The 18,878-nt window shown below is 46.4% G+C and overlaps 3 protein-coding genes across 3 annotated transcripts; 1 reads left to right on the forward strand and 2 right to left on the reverse strand.

The window, feature by feature from the left end:
- Window positions 1-2,702: 2,702 nt before the first annotated feature.
- Window positions 2,703-6,968, reverse strand: LOC135818191 (ras-related protein Rab-13-like). The gene is made up of 3 exons (XM_065331540.1): window positions 6,346-6,968; window positions 5,145-5,203; window positions 2,703-3,980 (listed from the first exon to the last, which is right to left on the reverse strand). Exons 1-3 carry the CDS (start codon window positions 6,574-6,576, stop codon window positions 3,548-3,550), a joined length of 723 nt encoding a protein of 240 aa, XP_065187612.1. The 5' UTR covers window positions 6,577-6,968; the 3' UTR covers window positions 2,703-3,547.
- Window positions 6,969-12,162: 5,194 nt separating this feature from the next.
- LOC135816487 (uncharacterized) lies at window positions 12,163-15,272 on the forward strand. Its single transcript, XM_065329686.1, has 4 exons — window positions 12,163-12,259; window positions 13,263-13,532; window positions 13,774-14,685; window positions 15,247-15,272. The coding sequence occupies exons 1-4, from the start codon at window positions 12,163-12,165 to the stop codon at window positions 15,270-15,272; spliced, it is 1,305 nt and encodes a 434-aa protein (XP_065185758.1).
- LOC135816702 (uncharacterized) lies at window positions 14,903-18,403 on the reverse strand. Its single transcript, XM_065329829.1, has 3 exons — window positions 18,264-18,403; window positions 17,934-18,040; window positions 14,903-17,269 (listed from the first exon to the last, which is right to left on the reverse strand). The coding sequence occupies exons 1-3, from the start codon at window positions 18,347-18,349 to the stop codon at window positions 15,339-15,341; spliced, it is 2,124 nt and encodes a 707-aa protein (XP_065185901.1). The 5' UTR covers window positions 18,350-18,403; the 3' UTR covers window positions 14,903-15,338.
- Window positions 18,404-18,878: the final 475 nt, after the last annotated feature.

Consider the following 18,878-nt stretch of genomic DNA (forward strand, 5'->3'; position numbering starts at 1 on the left):
AGACAAGATACTGGGAAGCCCGCAGACATACATCAGCTAGCACAACACTGACAAGTGGTTCTGATATTCAACGACCTGAGGTTTAGCTGCAACGTGCACGTCTCGGATTGGACCATTTAGCAAGCCGTGAAAAGTCAACGGGAGTGAGTTCATCGGCATGAACATACGCGAAACACGGCTTCCTGATTTAGGAATAGCTCCTCGCGTGCTTTCTTGCAGGTTTGCCGAGTCGAAGGTTGGATGGACTTCTCTTGTTCTCTGGATGGCAGTCGTGAGTCAGTCAAGTGTCAAGTCGTCGGCGGAATAGCGCGAGCTCCAGTGTGGGAGCAAACCCATTCCTAAAGAAAAAGAGACTTACCGAAAAGTCGCTAAGCTTTTCGCCGATGTTGGAGGGTTTCTTTGAGAATCGCCGAAAATCTACCAAATCTTGAAGCCAATATGCCAACAATTCTTTTAGCCGATTTTCCAATATATTCCAATTTGGCAGCCGATTTTCAAACAATCAGCTGATTTTGCAGCCGAATCTGATGTATTTTTGGGCTTAGCGAAAAGGCGAAAATAATGGCGAAGAAAAAACCCGGGCCGATTTGGGGAAAGCCTACTAATGGTACTCTTGCTACTATTTTAAAGGAGTACAAGCTCTGAGCTTATTTACTCTTGCTACCAGTCATCAGCCTTCCAACCTGGAATGTTCTAAGTTGGGGAATAATGTGAGAAAGGGGCCAAAGGTGAGTTAGCCCTTGACGGAATCCGGAATTCAAATGCCGGCGAGAAACCGGAGGAATTTTTCTGGTGTTTTCATGCATAGTGGACCCGGATATAAGGGTGCAAACTGAGAAGAAAGTTGCAAAGTACAGACTCAGTGGAACCGCCCAATTACTGACAATCAGTCCCTAATTCGGTATCAGACAATTGTATCCTGTATAGATTTAGGCAATGACATCATTCGTCATTATTAGATGTTAAAATTGCAAGCAGTGACATCACGAGCACCAATTCACCACTCCACACAAAGCATGCATGTATATGTATATGTATACTGATGATGCGACTCATCGTAACCTCAAGAGGGGGGTGCCATGACCACAGAATTCTCCACCACGGAGTCGGACTGAAAACATTTGGGACTGGAGAAATGTACTTTTTTAAATGTGGAGCTGTCCTTTGTTGAGAGTTGTCCACAGATGTTATGTACAGTCTGTATCGGCTATAGAGTGACCGGATATAAGAATATATCGGCTACAGTGATATTGGTACGAAATATCAAAAGCAAAACGTACTTTATCCAGTACAAATATCACTATACAAATAATCTACGTGGAGATAATAATTTTAATATAGCTATGAATAGGATGAAGGCCGCAGACATCACACAACTACGTTACTTGTTCGACATGTATTTACTGTGTATTTTATAACAAAAATATTATTGAAAACCCATAATCGATTTTCTTGTTCCTATCATCAGTGGGAAAAATACGGAACTAAGGATACAACCAAAGAAACTAAGTACTAGAAATGTGTTAGAAATAACAACAAAATACAAGTGCAATAAAACCACTAGAGGAAACGTAAAAAGGTAACAAGATTACGTAACCAAAGACGAGAAGGCGCTAAACGAAGTGTCAACCTACGAATACAACTTCAGTGCAACAACGTGCTCCTTCTGCTTACACAAAACAGGCTTATGAATACGTATACAGACTGCCTCAAGGACTTTCAACTGTCCAACAGTTGAAAGTCCTTGAGGCAGTCTGTATACGTATTCATAAGCCTGTTTTGTGTAAGCAGAAGGAGCACGTTGTTGCACTGAAGTTGTATTCTGGTCTTCTGAAAAACCTTGATGTTAAGCCCCTGGACTACTATTTTCTGGTGTCAACTGGGAAGTTCATTTTCATTAATCATATTCTTTGCCCTTTGCCTGTATTTACATCGTTATTCCCAGCCCCGCAATCTACCCGGAGCACGCGTAATCGCGACACACATGATATCCCGTATTTAAAATGCAGAACAACACTCGGTCAAAAATCCTTTGTGCTTCGTGCTGCTCTGTTTTTTAATGCTCTACCTAATGACTTGAAATCCTCTTTGTTTACCTCTCAGTTTGATCGTGGTTTTAAGCGCTTATTGCAAGTTATTGGATGATCCAGTTTGGTTTGAACGATATCGTGCAATTTTGTTTGACAACGTTGGCAACGTTTAGTCTCTCACCAGCTACATGTATAATATTGCCCAGGTTCATTCAGCATACGTTTTTCTTCTTTTCTCTTTATGTTCACCACTCATCCCCCATTTTTCTAAACATTTGAACATTTACACTGATGTATGAACATTTACACTAATGTACATACATTGTTTTTTTGTTTTTGTTTTTTTTATTTCTTTTGGTCCCATCGGCCTCTTCATATTTGTGCAGCTGCAGTGTTGAGCTTCCGATGTAAAACAAAATAATAATAATATTCGTAGGTTGACACTTCCTTTAAGCGCCTTCTCGCCTTTGGTTACGTAATCTTGTTACCTTTTTGCGTTTCCTCTAGTGGTTTTATTGCACTTGTATTTTGTTGTTATTTCTAACACATTTCTATTTACAGTACTTAACTTCAGTTTCTTTGGTTGTATCCTTAGTTCCGTATCTTTCCCACTGATGATAGGAACAAGAAAATCGATTATGGGTTTTCAATAATATTTTTGTTATAAAATACACAGTAAAATACATGTCGAACAAGTAACGTAGTTGCGTGATGTCTGCGGCCTTCATCCTATTCATAGCTATATTAAAATATCACTATAACCAATATTATCGGATGTAATGATATATCAGATATTATGATGGCAACAAAGAATCAAAACATGCATAACACACTACATTATTATCGTCTATAGTGATAAATTTAAAATACATGTTGCAATAATATCGAAGGCCCTGTTTTTTTTACTTCCTTCGCATTGCTTATTTTGATAGTGACACATGTAGATGTACATAACAGAATTTTTTTATGGAAATGCGGGCACTGTCAACTATGCAGCATGCTCATTTGTCAAAACGCCATGCTGGAAGTATTTTCTTGCCTTTCATGTGTCGATCGGAAAAAAGAAATAAAAATCGGTCGTATCGCATATAGTGATGCATCGGTTATAGTGATAAAATCACGGAAATCAAAAGGGTACGCTATAGCCGATACAGACTGTATATCAATGTTATGCCATCATCAAAGAGAATAGCTCATAATCCCATACTACTGTCAAACTTTGAGTGAACATGCCATCATTCCAGTGTGCTTATCACATACGGTTCAGCTCCAAGTGAAGCTTACGCAGCCGGCCGGGTTTTCTGATTCCTGCATCGGCCACAACCGACACGATTTCAGCGGAGCACTGAGCAGAATGCTTTGCACCAGCCACCAGTTACTGGCCTACACAATGCCATGCCAACCACGTGTGTATGAGTTAGTTGCTGGTGCCACTGGAATACATCACTGGCCACTTATCAGCATTTCTTTCACACACATGTTCTGCATACGTGGAGGAGAGAGCTCCCCCTGCCAGATCAGCAGCTGCAGGTTCTCCATGAATATTGATTATCCGGACGCTTGGGCTTGCCTCTTGTGGGCATGCCTGCCAGCAGTTTTGTGTCAACGTCGTCCAAGCCGTCACCTGTGGGCATGCTCCGCAGCACATCTCTGACCAGCCAGAGAATGCTGGGCACGATCCCGTCGCCGGTGGCAGCGCTGGTCTCCACGTAGCTCAAGCCCAGCGTCTTGGCTAGCTTTTCAGCACGCTCGTGCGATATCACCCGCTGCTCGTCCGGCAAGTCTGCCTTGTTGCCAATCAGCAAACACGGCAGGTCGGCCACGAACGATGCCTCTCTAGTGCGCTGCAGCCAATCTGGGATGTGAGAGAAGCTCTCCTCGCACGACTGGTCAAACACCAGCATAACACCCGACGCCGACCGATAGAAGGACTTCGTCAAGGCGTAATACCTGCGCAGCAGTCAACACAGAGCAGAAGGAAAGGCTGAGCTACAGCAGAATGATGCGGGCCTCATTGAGCTGAGAGCGACGTTCCCGCATGATCCATGGCACCCTGCCTTACAAATTGCTCCATTAACTGCCCTAAGCGCCCCTTCATATATTGCCACCTTTCGGCATGTGCCGCGAATGTGAATACTTTGAAGTTCATGATCATCCCTTTGCCGAGTTGGGATTTTGCTACAACTGAGAGTCTATAAGTGTGCATGTACAGCACTGCTCAAAGCAATCTGGTCGAGCAAGTCAATGCCACGCCAGGCTTTGTGTAGCCCTAGACCAGCGGATACCGGGATGTGAACTGGTGCAGGGCGCAAACTTGACTCATGTGATCGGATTTCATCGAGCAGCACTGTGATAATCAGTACAGTAGGCAACTGCAACACATTCTGAATGGTCTCTTGTCCTCCACACGTGAAATACTCTGTGCTCAGCGTACCAAGCAATATTCCAGCAGCCAGGAATTTCGTTGTCGTTGTTTCTACTTCTCTGATGTCTATGCCATGCGGCTCCTGGCAAAAGGTGAGCAGTGACCAAAAGGATCCGTTAGGTGGTTAAATACCAGCAAAGGGCAAAACGAGGGCTAGGGGGGGGGGGGAGCAAGGTGAGCACAACGCACGCGGAGAAAGAGAGAGACGATGGAATCAAACTAAATGAGACAAGAGACGTTTAGAGGTGTCTTACCAGGCAGGTACAGTGGGTTGGTCAAAGACCATGATTGAAATACAAGAGGTACCTGGTTCAAGTCCTGCCTGGGAGCGTTTTTTCCAGCCGTGCTGCTACCCACAGTCAACTGGGAACTTGTGGCCAGGCACAAGGGGTACATGGATGCGGCTAATGGGGTCTTTCTCGGCACTTGTGCCAGTGGTTGTGAGACTTATCCACTCGCCCCCACCGTTAGGCGCTGCATCTGCCGCTAGGGTTTACCGGGTGTTAGCGGCCGTCGTGAGTTCCCTTCGGGAACGGACACGATAACTTACTTTACTTTTACCATTCTCTAATGTGCACAGTGACGTATTGTGAGACCCATTTTTTCTAGGACCCATTTCGTATTGGGCAAACAGACACCACACACTACAGTACATGGCATTCACTTAACCCATGACCGTGCCAGCTCACCTCTCCTGCCCTGCAGTATCCACCAAGACCACATTGACTGCGACTGCATCGCATTCGACCTGAAACAGTTCCGGTGTGCGCATGCGTGTGCGTGTGTGTACATGTGCATGCATGTGCGTGTGTGTGTGTGGGGGGGGGGGGGAGGGCACGTGTGCACGAGTGGTGTTTGGGAAGAAAACACGTGACAATGAATTAACAAGGTTGAGCAAGCTGCATGTGGCAGCTCGAGACAGTGCTCAAAACACCTGGGCTCGAAGCCTTATACACACATAGAGAGAAGAATGAATAAACTGTCTCTCTTGAGGGAACAGTGGGTTGGTCTAAGACCATGATTGAGAAACGAGAGGTACCGTGGCATATGGGATTTAGGTCTTTGGCCTCTGGTTGGTGGATCTGATCTATCCTCCCCCACCGTTTAGGAGCCGCATCTGACGCCTGATCATGGGGTGGTGGCGTCCCACGGAAGCGAAAAGGTGGTTCTTGACCAGGGAGTTGTACGACTCCTTGTTCTTGACCTGCCCGGTACGCGAACCTGTCGAATTTATTTATTTTATTCTTGAGGGAACACTTGGCAATTGAGCTACATGTACATGTAAGTACAATCCTCTGATGGGCCCTTAGAGTTAGACCGGAGGCATGCAAGCACTCCCTAGAACCTTCGCTATAAAGTGTATATGTGTGTGGGGGGGGGGGGGAGGGGGGCGAGAGGGGTCACCCGTCCGTCCAGGTCTAAAGGGATGGAGAAGTGTGGGGTAGAGTGGTATCATTCAAGCATTCCCTTCCACTCTGGACCTTTGTGGCCTTGCACTTTCAGTGATATCTCGAACCTCGAAGTACAGTTGGGGACAAAGAAACCAAAACCCTTTCTGAGCCTAACCACATGCGCGTGCGCATATACTTACAATCTTTATTTCAGGACTACCCAAGGGCTGACGCCTATCGGGGGGGGGGGGGGATCTCCTATTTGTAACACATGCTGCATGCAAGCCTGTGTGCACCGCGGAGGGCTAGACTAGAGCCTGGGGAGCGAGGGGGATTTTTGAGCCCCCTCAGAATGCAGGGAGCATGCATCAAGGTTCAAAGTAACTTAGTCTAAACTGATTTTCATTCGCAGTACAATAGCAACTCGACAACAAAAGGAATGCGTTCATTCTACACACAAAAATGGGGGGGGGGGTGACTGCAGTGGTTGAACTCTTACCACTTTCTCGCGGAAGTCAACTCCAATCGTTGGCTCATGGTCGGAAATGAACCTGTTCTCCATGAAGCGAAGTAGAATGCTGGTCTTGCCCACTCCCAGGTCACCAACTACCACGATATGCGCTGTGCCAACGCATTCCGAGTCTGTCTGGGACGTGTCCCAAGCGGATGCAACTACCGGATACGGCAGCTCATTCTTTTCCCTTACTGAAGTCGAGTTACTCGAGTCCATTTTGATCGCATTTCTCCAGTAGACCTTATGAAAATGATTCTACTTGTACTTCATTCACTGATTTCCCTTCGTCGATGCCACGCGGTGTGAACTAAGATGAGCAGCGAAGATTATGGAGGAGGATAATAATAATAACAGGATTACCCAAAGGCTGACAAACTGCGGTGCATGCAAAGTCAGTCAGGCCTGCTTGTACACTCGATATTACAGCGCAAATCTTTGCATAAACTGGTTTGGTCTGGTCTCTTACTTCTCAATAACAATACATCTAACTCAATGGAACTTTCCTCTTGAGTTTGAAGTTTCCACTCTCCATGGCCTAGGCTGGGGGAAACTCTTCGACTCAAGAATGGCTGCGTAGGACTGGACGTGTGTACACCTGAGTCTGTGACTGTGAGGCGTAAGACGAAGTCACCGAATCAAGTAAAATAAAACGATCACAATATCAGCACAAAATAATTTGTGTATTACAGGTGTACTTCGAACTTGAAGGTCAGAGTCCGAAGAAGGGTGAAGGTGCACTATAGAGTATGGGCAAGAGTCCATAACCCATTATGGACTCTTGGTCCATAGTTCATACTCCTTGCTACCATAGTCAAGCCACTCCGGGGCTAGCGCCTGGTATACCGGTATGGCATATGGCCATGGCCTATGGGTAGATCATCTAGTACGAGTACTAGTAGGTCTACCGGGCGTGTCGCGGTGCAAAGCCGCTACATTCTGATCTGTCATGCCAAGTGCGGGATTCGGTTTTTGGATCGAGCTCGAGAGCATGCGCCCGTCCCGGTAGACTCTACGAGACTGCGGTCTGTATTATAATAATCTTTATTTCAGGATTACCCAAAGGCTGGTCTAGCTACCCTCTGACCAGCGCTGCAGCTGAAGCTGCTGGGTGTGCTGTTTGACCAACACCTGTCCTTCACAGCTCATATCAGGCTATTCGAGGCTCGCAGCGTCTCAGCTTCCTCCGGACAGCCTCATGAGTGCTGGACTCCAGGTGCCGTGGAGTGATCTACAAGGGCTTTGTCCGCACGGTTTTGGAGTACGGTATGGTCGTGTGGGATGAGCGCTGCACCCACCACTCTGGCTCGCCTCACTGCCATCCAACGCCGTGGCCTTCACCTAATCGGCGATGGAGCCTACCTCCCTAGCTTGGATATCCGCAGAATGGTCGGATCACTCTTCTTTCTGTACAAGCTCCACTTTTCAACTGGCCCAGACATGCTTCTCACCCTTCTTCCACCTCGAGCGACCAACACATCACGCCATAGCCGACGCACACAAAAGCATCCCTCACACCAGTTTCAGCTCACTTCCACTCTTCCGCTCAGAGCACGGAATGATGTCCTTCGGTCCTTCCCTGACGCTGTTGTGGAACCAGCTCCCGCAGTGCCGCGTTCTGCTGAACCAGCCAACAAGGAAAGGACTGCAGACGTTCAAAGAAAAGGTCAACGCCCAGCTGCGCCTTACCCGCTGGGAGTGGGCAACGGACAGGCTATGAATCAAAGAAAAAGACGAAAAAAGCTCTAACTCTGTTCCCTCCTCCATTCACTTCGTTTACTCTCTGATAACTTTTTATTATTATTATTATTATTATTATTTGTCTCTTTCCCTCAAAATATTTGTCTCTTTCCCTCAAACCAGTTAATATTATTATTATTATTATTATTAAATTTTTGATAGGGCAATCCCCACAGGCCTAAGGCCTTTTGACAGGGTACCCTAAAAAATGAAGAACAGAATTACGGAAGGTATGCAAGGAAGAACTTGAGCGGACCTCCGCTGGGAGGGCATTCCAGCGGTCAGAGCCAAGGAAAGTGACAGAAAATAAACCATAGCGATTATTGTGCATACTTTTCCCCGTAATCCCCAGTTATCTACCCCCCCCCCCCGGCCCCACCCCCCCCCCCCCGCGTATTTTCTGTAATCTTTTGTTTTTGTGGAGCGCTTGGGTTGCAATGAAGCCGAGACCCTATGGTCGGTCAAGCTGCCTAGGCTACCCCTGCCTCTCCCCCACCGTCCGCGAGTCCTGCCATTCCATATACAGTCTGTATCGGCTATAGCGTACCCTTTTGATTTCCGTGATTTTATCAATAACCGATGCATCACTATATGCGATACGATCGATTTTTCTTTTTCGATCGACACATGAAAGGCAAGGAAATACTTCCAGCATGGCGTTTTGACAAATGAGCATGCTGCATAGTTGACAGTGCCCGCATTTCCATAAAAAATGTTGTTATGTACATGTGCATGTATCACTATAAAAAATAAGCAACGTGAAGAAAGTAAAAAAAGGGCCTTCGACATTACAACCGAGCCAGGCTTATTACAAGCCTGCGACTCGCTACAGTATCACATTAATCACGTTGTGCGCTGGATGTCGAAGTGGAAACTCCGCCCATTGGTGTCGAAAACGGCAATCCTTTGTATCCCCCCACGACCAGGACGACTAGGGTCCAGCGGATAATGCCGGCATTATATTCGGCATTATACGACTATCCGAGCATCAGAGCATTATGGAGCATTAGAAAGGAACAAAACGAGCATTAGGGGAGGTTTGAGCGGCATAACGAGTTTCATAGTGGATAATATCGGGAAATCCCAGGTTTTGGCAACATTCGGCTAGAATCATGATCATGAGATGTTGTCTGATGATTGGTTTTTGCCATATAACTCTGAGTAACAACGAAACAGCCCTATTTTTACTCCTTTTGTGTACCTCTTGCGTACTACGCTCCTCCCATTCCGGGCATTTGAGCACTAAGCATTGTACCGGCGAATGACTTTGTGATTGTGTAGACAAGTAACACCTTTAGCACTAACGCTACATTACTATTGCTACATAAAAACTGTTATGATTGTAGCGATGTGGTCAGGTAAATGTATACAAGCCATTAATTTGTGAAGCATGCCCAACCGAGGCCGAGGCAGTTCAAGTGACACAAATCCGGAGAAATTACTTACGAGGTTTCTTTTACTTTTACTTTGTTTTAGAATAATGCAGAGCTAGCTATGGAGGAGACATACGCGAAGTGCATATCAAACAGATGAAGAAGAGTTTTCTAGTTGTGCCAGAGGCTCTGGCGATAGCATCTCTAGCGATACTGAAGTAGACACTGATGCATTGCTAAATTTGGACCAGGATGAAGGAGCGGCTATAAACAGAAAGAGCTCGTTCCAAAAGAACTGCCTTTGCTGAGTCCAACTCAGGAGGCTCGAAAAGAACTAGAATTTCTCATGGACTCAGTACCAAGTCGATTGCTCAGCAGCGCCTGTCTTACTTTCCTGATGAAGCACGTACAGTTAGTTGTGGACGGTTGTAATGCCAGGCCTACAGTCAAATGCTATCAGAAAGGAAGAGTATTGTGGCAAGCCATACGTCTACACACCATCTCAAGGAGAAGATGAGAGCACACGCAAAGGATGTAGAGTGGCAAAATAACTTCTGATCACGTGTTTTCAGGATTTCCGCAAATGGGAAAGCTCTCCATCTGAGATCGGATCTCAGGAGCTGGCCTCACGTCTGGTGTTTCAGATGAAGGCATTATTCACAGAGTGGATGCAGTGACAGCCTGTCTGCAGGCAGGAATACTATTTGCCAAGATTAACTTCATCCCAACAATGAATGAATACCTGCAATAATGGTTTCATCTCTCACTACATGGATAATTAGAGGGGAAAGATTTGATACACCGACTATTCTGCCACAACCCTGCATCAAAGCTGGAATGGAGAGCAATCAATGGAGAAGCGATCATGTCTTATAGTGCTAAGAAGTGGTGGAGCTCGTGAGAGATAAGGTGGCAACTTCAGATGCAGATCGACGATATGCATAATTTCCTGGAAGTTTGACAATGTGCAGACTTTCTACCATTTTTGTCCCAAACCAAGAGCCTTGTATCCCCTGCTGAAGCATTATAATCTGCATTATAAGGCAGTTTTTGGAGCATTATGGTTAGCATTATACGAACATTTTCGGAGCATTATCTGCTGGACCCTACCCACGACCCTCCAGTGACCTCACCCTCTTTACGACTCGGCTTTTTACTTTCCCTGATGATCCCATTGCTATCAACATTGTTAAAAATCACAAACACCTTGGTATATTTCTTGATGAACACTTGTCCTGGGATTCGCACATAACCTATATTGAAAAGTGAGTTTGCTCCGCGATAGGCTGACTTTCTCCTCACATCTCCCATCTACACCATGGTTGTCGAATACAAATTTATCACTATTATGTTCTTCCTTTGTTTGATTACTGCTCTCTCGTTTGGTCCTCCGGTCTATCCTCCGCTCTTATGCATAGGTTAGAAGTCACCCACCGTAAATTACTTCGATTAATATTTCGCATGCCCCCTCTGACCTCCTCTCAGACGCTATACATTTTGGCTTCCTCTTCCCCTCTCTCAGAACGCTTTCCCCACTCGGCATGCAAATTCATTCACCGTATTAAGCTTCAACTTGCTCCTCTTCATGCACTTGCGCATTTAAGCTGGTTCAATAATAGCTCGCGTACTAGATGTTCTCTCCATTTCCCACTGGCCAGATCATCGATCCTTTTAAAATCCCCTCTATTCAAGTCCTATTCTCATTGGTCTCGGCTTCCGCAGGAGGTAAAGTCTCGTGACACCTTCGCTGAATTTTGTTCCATTCTGCCCGCGCCTAAGTTGAATTGAATTCGTTGTTTTCCATTGCTAGCCTAATCTTCATACTGCTCTCTCCAGGTTCCTTTAGTACGAAACAGCCCTATTTTTACTCCTTTTGTACTCGTACTCCTTTTGTTTTCTTTTCTTTTCTCTTTTTCTTCTCCTTCTTTTTCAGTTGTCCCCACCATGGCTGGTTAAAATCAGGGAGTAGTAAAATACAGGGAGGTGACACGAGCATCCGCGGCCAGTTCGACGATTGCCTCACACCCGTTTTCACCCGGCGGGCGAGATTGGGGTAAGATGACGCAACGGCAGCTGGTGCCCATGGTTACAGAATCATGTATCCGCGGTTCGGCGCGCGGATCGACCTCCAAAAGTATGCGCTCGAGTACTTGTTGATACGAGGGAGTTGGTTGTAGTATTTTTACTACTGACTGCCTGATTATTATACTTTTTAGGACACTGGACGAGTGCGAGTCGCGCGATCCAGCTGCTCCAAAAAGCCTGTGATCGTGAGCTAGCATGGTTGGACTTTGGACTTTCGATCTTTCCGGATCATGTAGATTTTTCAGTAAGTAGTTCTTTGATTACTTTTCTGACCTGGTTGTTACTGGTTGTCACTGCTATTTTTATGTTGTCTCCCTTGCAAGTTGGAGAGTTTACTGTCATCTTTCTCCTCTCGCGTTTCACGCTTGTACTTGTTGTAGTTATACTAGTATGGCTTCTTCGATAGCGATGGATATTGAGCCTCCAGACGAGTGCTCTGACTGTGATATGGAGGAAAGTCCTGCAGAGCAGGAGGATACAACTCCTCCGCTTGGGTTGCAGTCGATCCGTTGTGAAGATATCCTGACGTGGGCGGAAGGTAAGAAATATCTCTATGGCATCGACAACTTCCTTATTGTTTTTTTAATTATTTTCTCATGTGCTACGGATGGACACGGACACGCCACCGCAAGAAGCCATGAGCGGCTATTTTGACAAGGGCAACAAAGCGCCTCGTGGGCGGCCAAAGTTGACAATGGCCACAGGTGACGTCTGGTTGCTCCGCTGAATAAGCTCAGTGTGTCCATGAAGACCCTGGAAGAACTTTCCAGATGCCGACAAGCAGCGGTCAAGACAAACTGGAAGAAACTGTGAAACTGTGTGTCCTCGACACACGAGGAGAAATCGGTATAAGCAGCTAGTACATCGTGCTGAAGGTGTCCACAAGACGGAAGGGGAAAGAACGCTGAATTACTTTCTACTACTTGTACGCGAGAGGTGTTGCTAATATTATTTGCGACACTGCTTCCAATCTCTCTCTCTTGTGTCAATACATGTATTGTGGTTTATAGTTTGGTTTACAGCAGGGACTAGTTACTACTCCCTGGTTTACAGTGAGGGCTGCGCATGCGTCCCACCCGCCTGTGTGGATTCACAGGAAGTGTGAGTTACGAAGTCTGAAGAGAATGTTGAACGGTCTCTGTTGGGATGACGGCTACAACATAGCTCAGTGGTTAGAGCATCGCTGGCTACAAGCGAGGGTCCCCGTTTCGAGTCTTGATGACTGCAAAAAAAGAATAGGGATGTTATAATTTTTTCAATTCTTCTATTTTTTCACGCATTACCTGGGATTCGAACCCGCACTATCGCCCTACATGCATTCCCCCATACACTTCGCATTGATACTCATTCTTCCAAGTTGCTTCACGTTATGATCTTGCGTTTGAAAGCCCTATTTGAATAGTGCGGCCAGCTGTATTTGGCCAGCTGTGTTTGATGGTACGGTACGGTACGGGACAGATACGGGATAGCGCCAGGCGTGACACAAACACACAAACACCAAATTAAAGCTGTGTGGACCCTGGCTAGCGCCAGACGTTACTGAAGCAACGTCTTCTGCATAGCTATGGGAATAATTATTATTTTTACTGAAGCAACGTCTTCTGCATAGCTATGGGAATAATTATTATTTTCTCACAGAAGAGAGGAAAGTAGCATTCATTCACTGAAGGTAATCGCAGTGTGTATGTATCTATCTACTGTGTTCAGCTACAAGTAAAAACAAGAGTTTGCTGCTGCACCAGAAGGCTGATGCATCCGTGGCAGCAGATATTGCTGTCGACGCTGGCAGGAGCACTGCGCCCGTCCGCATTCTGCTCGAGGAAGGACGGCATCGTGTACAACAACAACAGTCTACTCACGCACAGCGTGTAGAGCTGTCCCGTTTGCGGAGAGGTGTGCCTCCTTCCCTAGGCATTGCATGGGCACACTTCCTCCAGACTGTGTCGCCTCATTTTGTGGAACTGGATCAGGACAGAAGTAAGTTACTTTGCTTTGTGTGGGGAAAGCCTTGACTGACTTCTTGTCAGAGGGGAACTTCAGGATAAATGATAACTCGAAGAAAGCTAAGCGAAACTGCTGGGTTGAATGAGCAAAATTGCTTAACTTTATATTCCCTTCACCCACTCCACTATGATGCACGCCTGGACTGCACTACTCTGTTACGCTAACTGCCTATACTTTTCACTGTGCTTCATTCTTTTTTTGTGTTGTGCCATAGAGAGACAAGTGCAATCATCACTGCTTGCTCAACTCGTTGACAGTGTGATTGATGGTAGCACAAGTGTAGCAACAACACCACGTCTGGCAGATACGAGGTCAGCCCGACTAGCTTCCGACGTAATGGATCGTGCAGCCAACGCATCGGTACGATATCATTCCGGCTGGTGTATTGTTGCTGTTCGGAAACAGCTTCTACGGGAGAAAGAGCCAAAGCATGCTCTTCTGAGTCTTATCCCAAATTTTGGATGTGATATCCTTGCATCCAAACATGTCTATGGTGGTGATTCGACATCAGACTCGTCCAGTGCTAGTAGTGATGAGGACCTAGCGAGCACCGCAGCGTTCAGCAGGCATCTGTTTTCCCTGAGCGAGCATTGCTTGCCTCTGTTTATTCGCCTGCACAAGCTGTGCGAGGAACACCTCCAAACTGCGCTTCTTACTGCTGGAAAGTCAGCTCCACAAGAAGTCAAGCAGCTACTTCTGGCCGATGCCACTGTTCTTCAACAGTATTCTGCTATTGTTGGAGATGACAGCGGCAAAGATCTCCTACAGCGCATCGTGACGATGTTTGTGAAGAGCAAGCAAAAACAAATAATCCGTGAAAATCACCTCGCACCATCAACTACGTCAATTGCTCTGCGTGCTGGTTTACGCCCACCAACGTCATCCTCGCGCCAGAAAGAAGCAGTCAGCCGGAATGTTGTAGCCGTGCGGGCAGCGATTGGCAGAAAAGACCTTAATGCGGTTCGATCAGCTATTAACAGCGTGCCAGAGCTCGATAAAGCAAAGGTCATTGGTGATCTGAGTGTGAAGGAACTGCAGAGTATACTTAGTCTCAGCCCCCTGTCTCGTGCAGGCAACAAAGGCGCTCTTCAAGAGCGAGTCAAATCCCTCTTTGCTGAACAGATAGGTAAGATTGCCATTCACCACATCTACGTACATTTGTGTCTGCAGGTGTGTGTGTGTGTGTGTGTGTGTGTGTCCGTCTGTGCCCGTGTGAGTGCGGCACCGACGTGCTAATAATGTCACTGTAGACACTCATACAACACACACCTTTCGATAGGTGTTGTTCTTCTTCGACCTTTTCACGCAAACACAGGGAAACAACGTAAACCCGACTCGAGCAGTAAATACCAGAATGCTTCTGATGGAATAATGAGAGCGCAGCCATTCTTATCCGAGGTTGACAGCACACAGCACATCAGAAGGCACACACAGATGAAAGGAAACGATTGGAATAAACAACACAGTAAAATAATTCCGCTGCACGGCTTAACAGGCAAAAAAGAAAAACTGAAGATAGCCACTCAAAAACTGAAGATAACCACTCAGCCAACCACGCTATGGAATACTGTGCTATATCAGATTGCATACAACGACAATGTACAACATAACTAGCAGTGTTCTCTTGAAGAGTCAATATAAACAGTCGATATAAACAGTCGATATTACTGCGATATGGGCATTATAGGACCAGTCAAGGATCACAAGAATTAGTGGACGGCGATACAGAAGAGTGATAAGTATAAGTCTGTCCCCACGGATTAGCGCTGACAAAAAATTCTAAGAAAACAGTGAACGGAAGTGAAATTGGAATGCATGGGTCGCTATTGAATTTTGCAATACATCACTTGGCTCACCCGCAAAGTCGACGAACCCAATCAGTTCATCGCTTCGCGGGTCCCATATTAGGCCTTCTTTTATTTTAACTTCATCGAAGTAGATCCCGCCTGTGTTGGCCCGGTCTACTTGCCCCTTTCCTGCGTCAGTAAATTTATCATAAACAGACCGCATTTCATCCAAGGTGCCATCGTTCCATCCCGACTGCGGGTGATTGAAATTACGGTACCTGAGGAGAGTTCGGCCAGACGGAAGTCGAAGGAGTCTGCTACTGCGCATATCTTCGTATGCAGCGGCTGAGCGGGCATGCTGATGTAGGCACCATCGTAGAACGCAGGGATGCCAACGCATCTGATGATCAGGCACTGTGAGTGCCCTGGCTTGGTCCTCAAGTAGATATTTAAACAAGATGTCTCCTGAATCTCCCGTGTGCTTCCGCACATGCGCATGAAAAGCCGCTTTGCTTTTATACGGTTTAGTGCTGCAGCCTGACCACAGACACTCGTACGCTGGGAAAAGCTGACAGGAAGTTTCCATTATTTTCGTATGATTGAAATAAATGTGGTTCTGCAACTCCTCGATTGTGCTAAATGATTCCGAGCAGTTCTTCCAGTTGCACTGAGGATTGTTAGCTTGAGCCTGTATCTTGTCTAGCCCATGCTCTAGTTTCGTAAACAATGTGGCATACTCTCCGTTGTGCTTTGTGGTCACCCTTTTTTTATTGAGTTCTTCCAATTGTTTGGCCTGTCGTTGCACAGACTTTGGAGCGGGCTTGGTCCTCACGCGGTCAACCAGTTCTTCCCTCGTTAAGTGAGTAATCGCAGTGCTTGCTCGTGATTCAGGTGTGCGATTCTTAAGTCTTGACAAGTCTTTCCGAAGGCTGCCGTCAAACTGTCGACATGTGCTGCATATCCCTGTGGCACTAACTAGAATTGCACAGCCCGATGTTCGAATGCACCTCTGTGTTGTGTATGACTCTTCAGCATACGCATTGACCGTCCCATCCTTTGACCTGAAAGTGCTTCCATCAAGTCTGGCTTTGAAAAGTGGCTCATATTTTTCATAATTCAACCCTTTACATATGGTTGCGTGTTGCACTGCTGTTAGCAAAGTTGTAAGCTGCTCGGTTGTTGTGAGCGTGACAGGAAGATTAGAGTTGAGAAGTGGAAGGCTGTGGTCATAAAAGTGTGTTGTGTATGCCATGTTGGGTTGAACCTTTATTGATCGCTCCGTAGCACCACCTGTTGTTCTGTAGTGCCAGATAATACAGCATCCGTTCTCCAGTGTTACTCTCCACCGGAAGTTGGTCGGCACTGCCCTTTTAATGCCATCAAAGTCGAGGGGAACATTAGCTTGTTTTAGTGATGGAGGAGATGATGCAGGGTCCCATTCTCCTACGCATTCACCAATACAAATGAGCAAGGATTTCCGCTCCTCGTCTGCAATTGACCCTTGCAGTGCTTTCTGTAGGCAAGCTGAATGAGTGACACGTACTGTACTGAAAACTGAGCTGAATCGCACCCAGCGCAGCTTACCACGGTATTTGCCAAACCCTGCACCAGGTGTTCTTGCTGTTGCACGCTGAAAGTATTTGCTGAGCCTTTCGCTTGACACACGGTCTTCGTTAGGTAGGACAAGATTGATGGCTCGTACCGCCTCTTGCAATTGTGGCTGTTGCGGATTTCGCACACGGAAGGGCTTATCATTCCCGAACTTCTCCATGAGGATGGAGTAAACAGTAATTTCACGCACACTCGGTGCTTCAGAGCCACTCCAAAGAATAGGCTTGGATGTGTCGGTGTTGCTGCCCTGTCCAGCAACTGGCTGGGTGTGACCAGGATTGGTCGTCATATCCATGGATGTTGCAGATGAATCTAAACCAAGTGGCAGAAAAATGAAGAAAGGGGCAGAACCAAACAATCATACAAAATACAAGTAATTGAAACATGGTCTTATATGAACGTATTCAGTGACATTTGCCGTGTGTGTGTGTCACTGTGTCACTGTGTGTGCATGTGTGTGCATGTGTGTGCATGTGTGTATGTGTGTGTGGTACATGATGTGTGTGCAAGTGTGTGTGTGTGTGTGTGTGTGTGTGTGTGTGCATGTGTGTGCGTGTGTTGTTGTTGTCATTCGCCTAGGTAATGCGGCGAGGATTGGTGAATCAACTCAACTAACCTGAAGAATGTGTTCCTCATGTTCTATGTGTGTGTGTGTGTGTGTTTGGGGGGGGGGGGAGTGTGCATGTGTGTATGCATGTAGGAGGGGGGGGTGACTGTGTGTGTTTGTATGTGCGCGCGCGTGTGCACGCGTGGGTGGGCGAGGTTTGGACAGTCATTTGAGTCCGGAAGAGCTCAGGAATGATCATTCTCCGCCCCTTGTTGTGTTCCTCGTGTGCTGTGCCACCGTGTGTGCGCATGTGCGAGTGTGTGCGTGTGGTGGGAGGGGGGGGGGGGCGGGGGGGGGGGGGGACTTCGGCCGTGTTTCCGCATGTGTAATCAGCTGAGTCAGAAACATAAAGAAATAAGCGTTGCTTACTGGTGAGTGCGCTGATGTCCGACAGTACACGCTGTGGAGGAAGGTCACCATCCTGGTCAATTCTTTTCCTCTTATATGGCAAGCCTCTGTCAACAAGAGTGCCAGTACTGTAGAACAACATTAGGTCAAAACAATGCCAAATCAGGATCACATTTCAGTCCAAATTACCAGCATACCATAATATGAAATGCTCATCGTTGTTGGGTAGGTAGAAAAGTACTACCTGATCACAACTGAGGCAAGAAAAGAGTAGATCATGTGGTGTCCTAGTGATATTTTCGGCTCCCAAATTTATACTCTTGCTCATCGAAGCTAACACACATTACTTACTCAAGGAAGTGACCGCCGTTCTCCTTGTCCATATCGTCGATAGGGGCAATTTTTTCTGTGATGTTGGTTCTCCCCACAATGACCATGGACGTGCGTACATGCGAACGTCCAAAAGAATACTGTTCTTCTAGATGTGTGGGTTTCTTTATGGAATTAGGCCTTTTACAAATACTCGAGATGGATTCTACGAATGGTTTTTTTGCTAAAAAATAAAAAACAATCGCGAGGCAACCATCAAAAATCACGATTAGTGGCGTGTCACCTCCCTGTATTTTACTACTCCCTGGTTAAAATCGTCCGCATCACATGCTTATTGGCACTATGTCATCGTGATTGTGGAATAATAATAATTATTTTTATGTCTCATCGCTCCCTAGCGCTAGCCGGAGCTAGCCCAGCCTAGCGCCTTGCTGCTTTGTGCCGTCAAATGGTGTGTTTTCGTAAAAACAAAAAAACAAAAAAAACCAGGCCCCTAAAAATAGTGCGAGCTCGAGTACGAGCCGAGTGAGTCGCAAAATACCGGTATTTTACGACTCCCTGCTGCGCGAGTGGTGACGTCACCTAATGCACGTCAGTTCGTCAGAAAACGCAAACGTGCCAACGAGTTTCAAAAAA

The sequence above is a fragment of the Sycon ciliatum genome, chromosome 5, assembly GCF_964019385.1.
Source record: "Sycon ciliatum chromosome 5, ocSycCili1.1, whole genome shotgun sequence".
Classification (NCBI taxonomy): Eukaryota; Metazoa; Porifera; class Calcarea; order Leucosolenida; family Sycettidae; genus Sycon; species Sycon ciliatum.

What these genes read in the sequence shown, in the direction of transcription:
- LOC135818191 (XM_065331540.1), bottom strand. Translation starts at nt 6,576, where the DNA reads ATGGACTCGAGTAACTCGACTTCAGTAAGGGAAAAGAATGAGCTGCCG. An exon ending in TTGACTTCCGCGAGAAAGTG is followed by an intron (nt 5,204 to 6,345) that starts GTAAGAGTTCAA and finishes GAACTGTTTCAG; the next exon opens with GTCGAATGCGATGCAGTCGC. An exon ending in GATACTGCAGGGCAGGAGAG is followed by an intron (nt 3,981 to 5,144) that starts GTGAGCTGGCAC and finishes ACTGCTGCGCAG; the next exon opens with GTATTACGCCTTGACGAAGT.
- LOC135816487 (XM_065329686.1), top strand. Translation starts at nt 12,163, where the DNA reads ATGGACACGGACACGCCACCGCAAGAAGCCATGAGCGGCTATTTTGAC. An exon ending in GGAACTGGATCAGGACAGAA is followed by an intron (nt 13,533 to 13,773) that starts GTAAGTTACTTT and finishes GTTGTGCCATAG; the next exon opens with AGAGACAAGTGCAATCATCA. An exon ending in CCTCTTTGCTGAACAGATAG is followed by an intron (nt 14,686 to 15,246) that starts GTAAGATTGCCA and finishes TGGGCATTATAG; the next exon opens with GACCAGTCAAGGATCACAAG.
- LOC135816702 (XM_065329829.1), bottom strand. Translation starts at nt 18,349, where the DNA reads ATGGTCATTGTGGGGAGAACCAACATCACAGAAAAAATTGCCCCTATC. An exon ending in AACGGCGGTCACTTCCTTGA is followed by an intron (nt 18,041 to 18,263) that starts GTAAGTAATGTG and finishes GTTGTTCTACAG; the next exon opens with TACTGGCACTCTTGTTGACA. An exon ending in GGACATCAGCGCACTCACCA is followed by an intron (nt 17,270 to 17,933) that starts GTAAGCAACGCT and finishes CACTTGGTTTAG; the next exon opens with ATTCATCTGCAACATCCATG.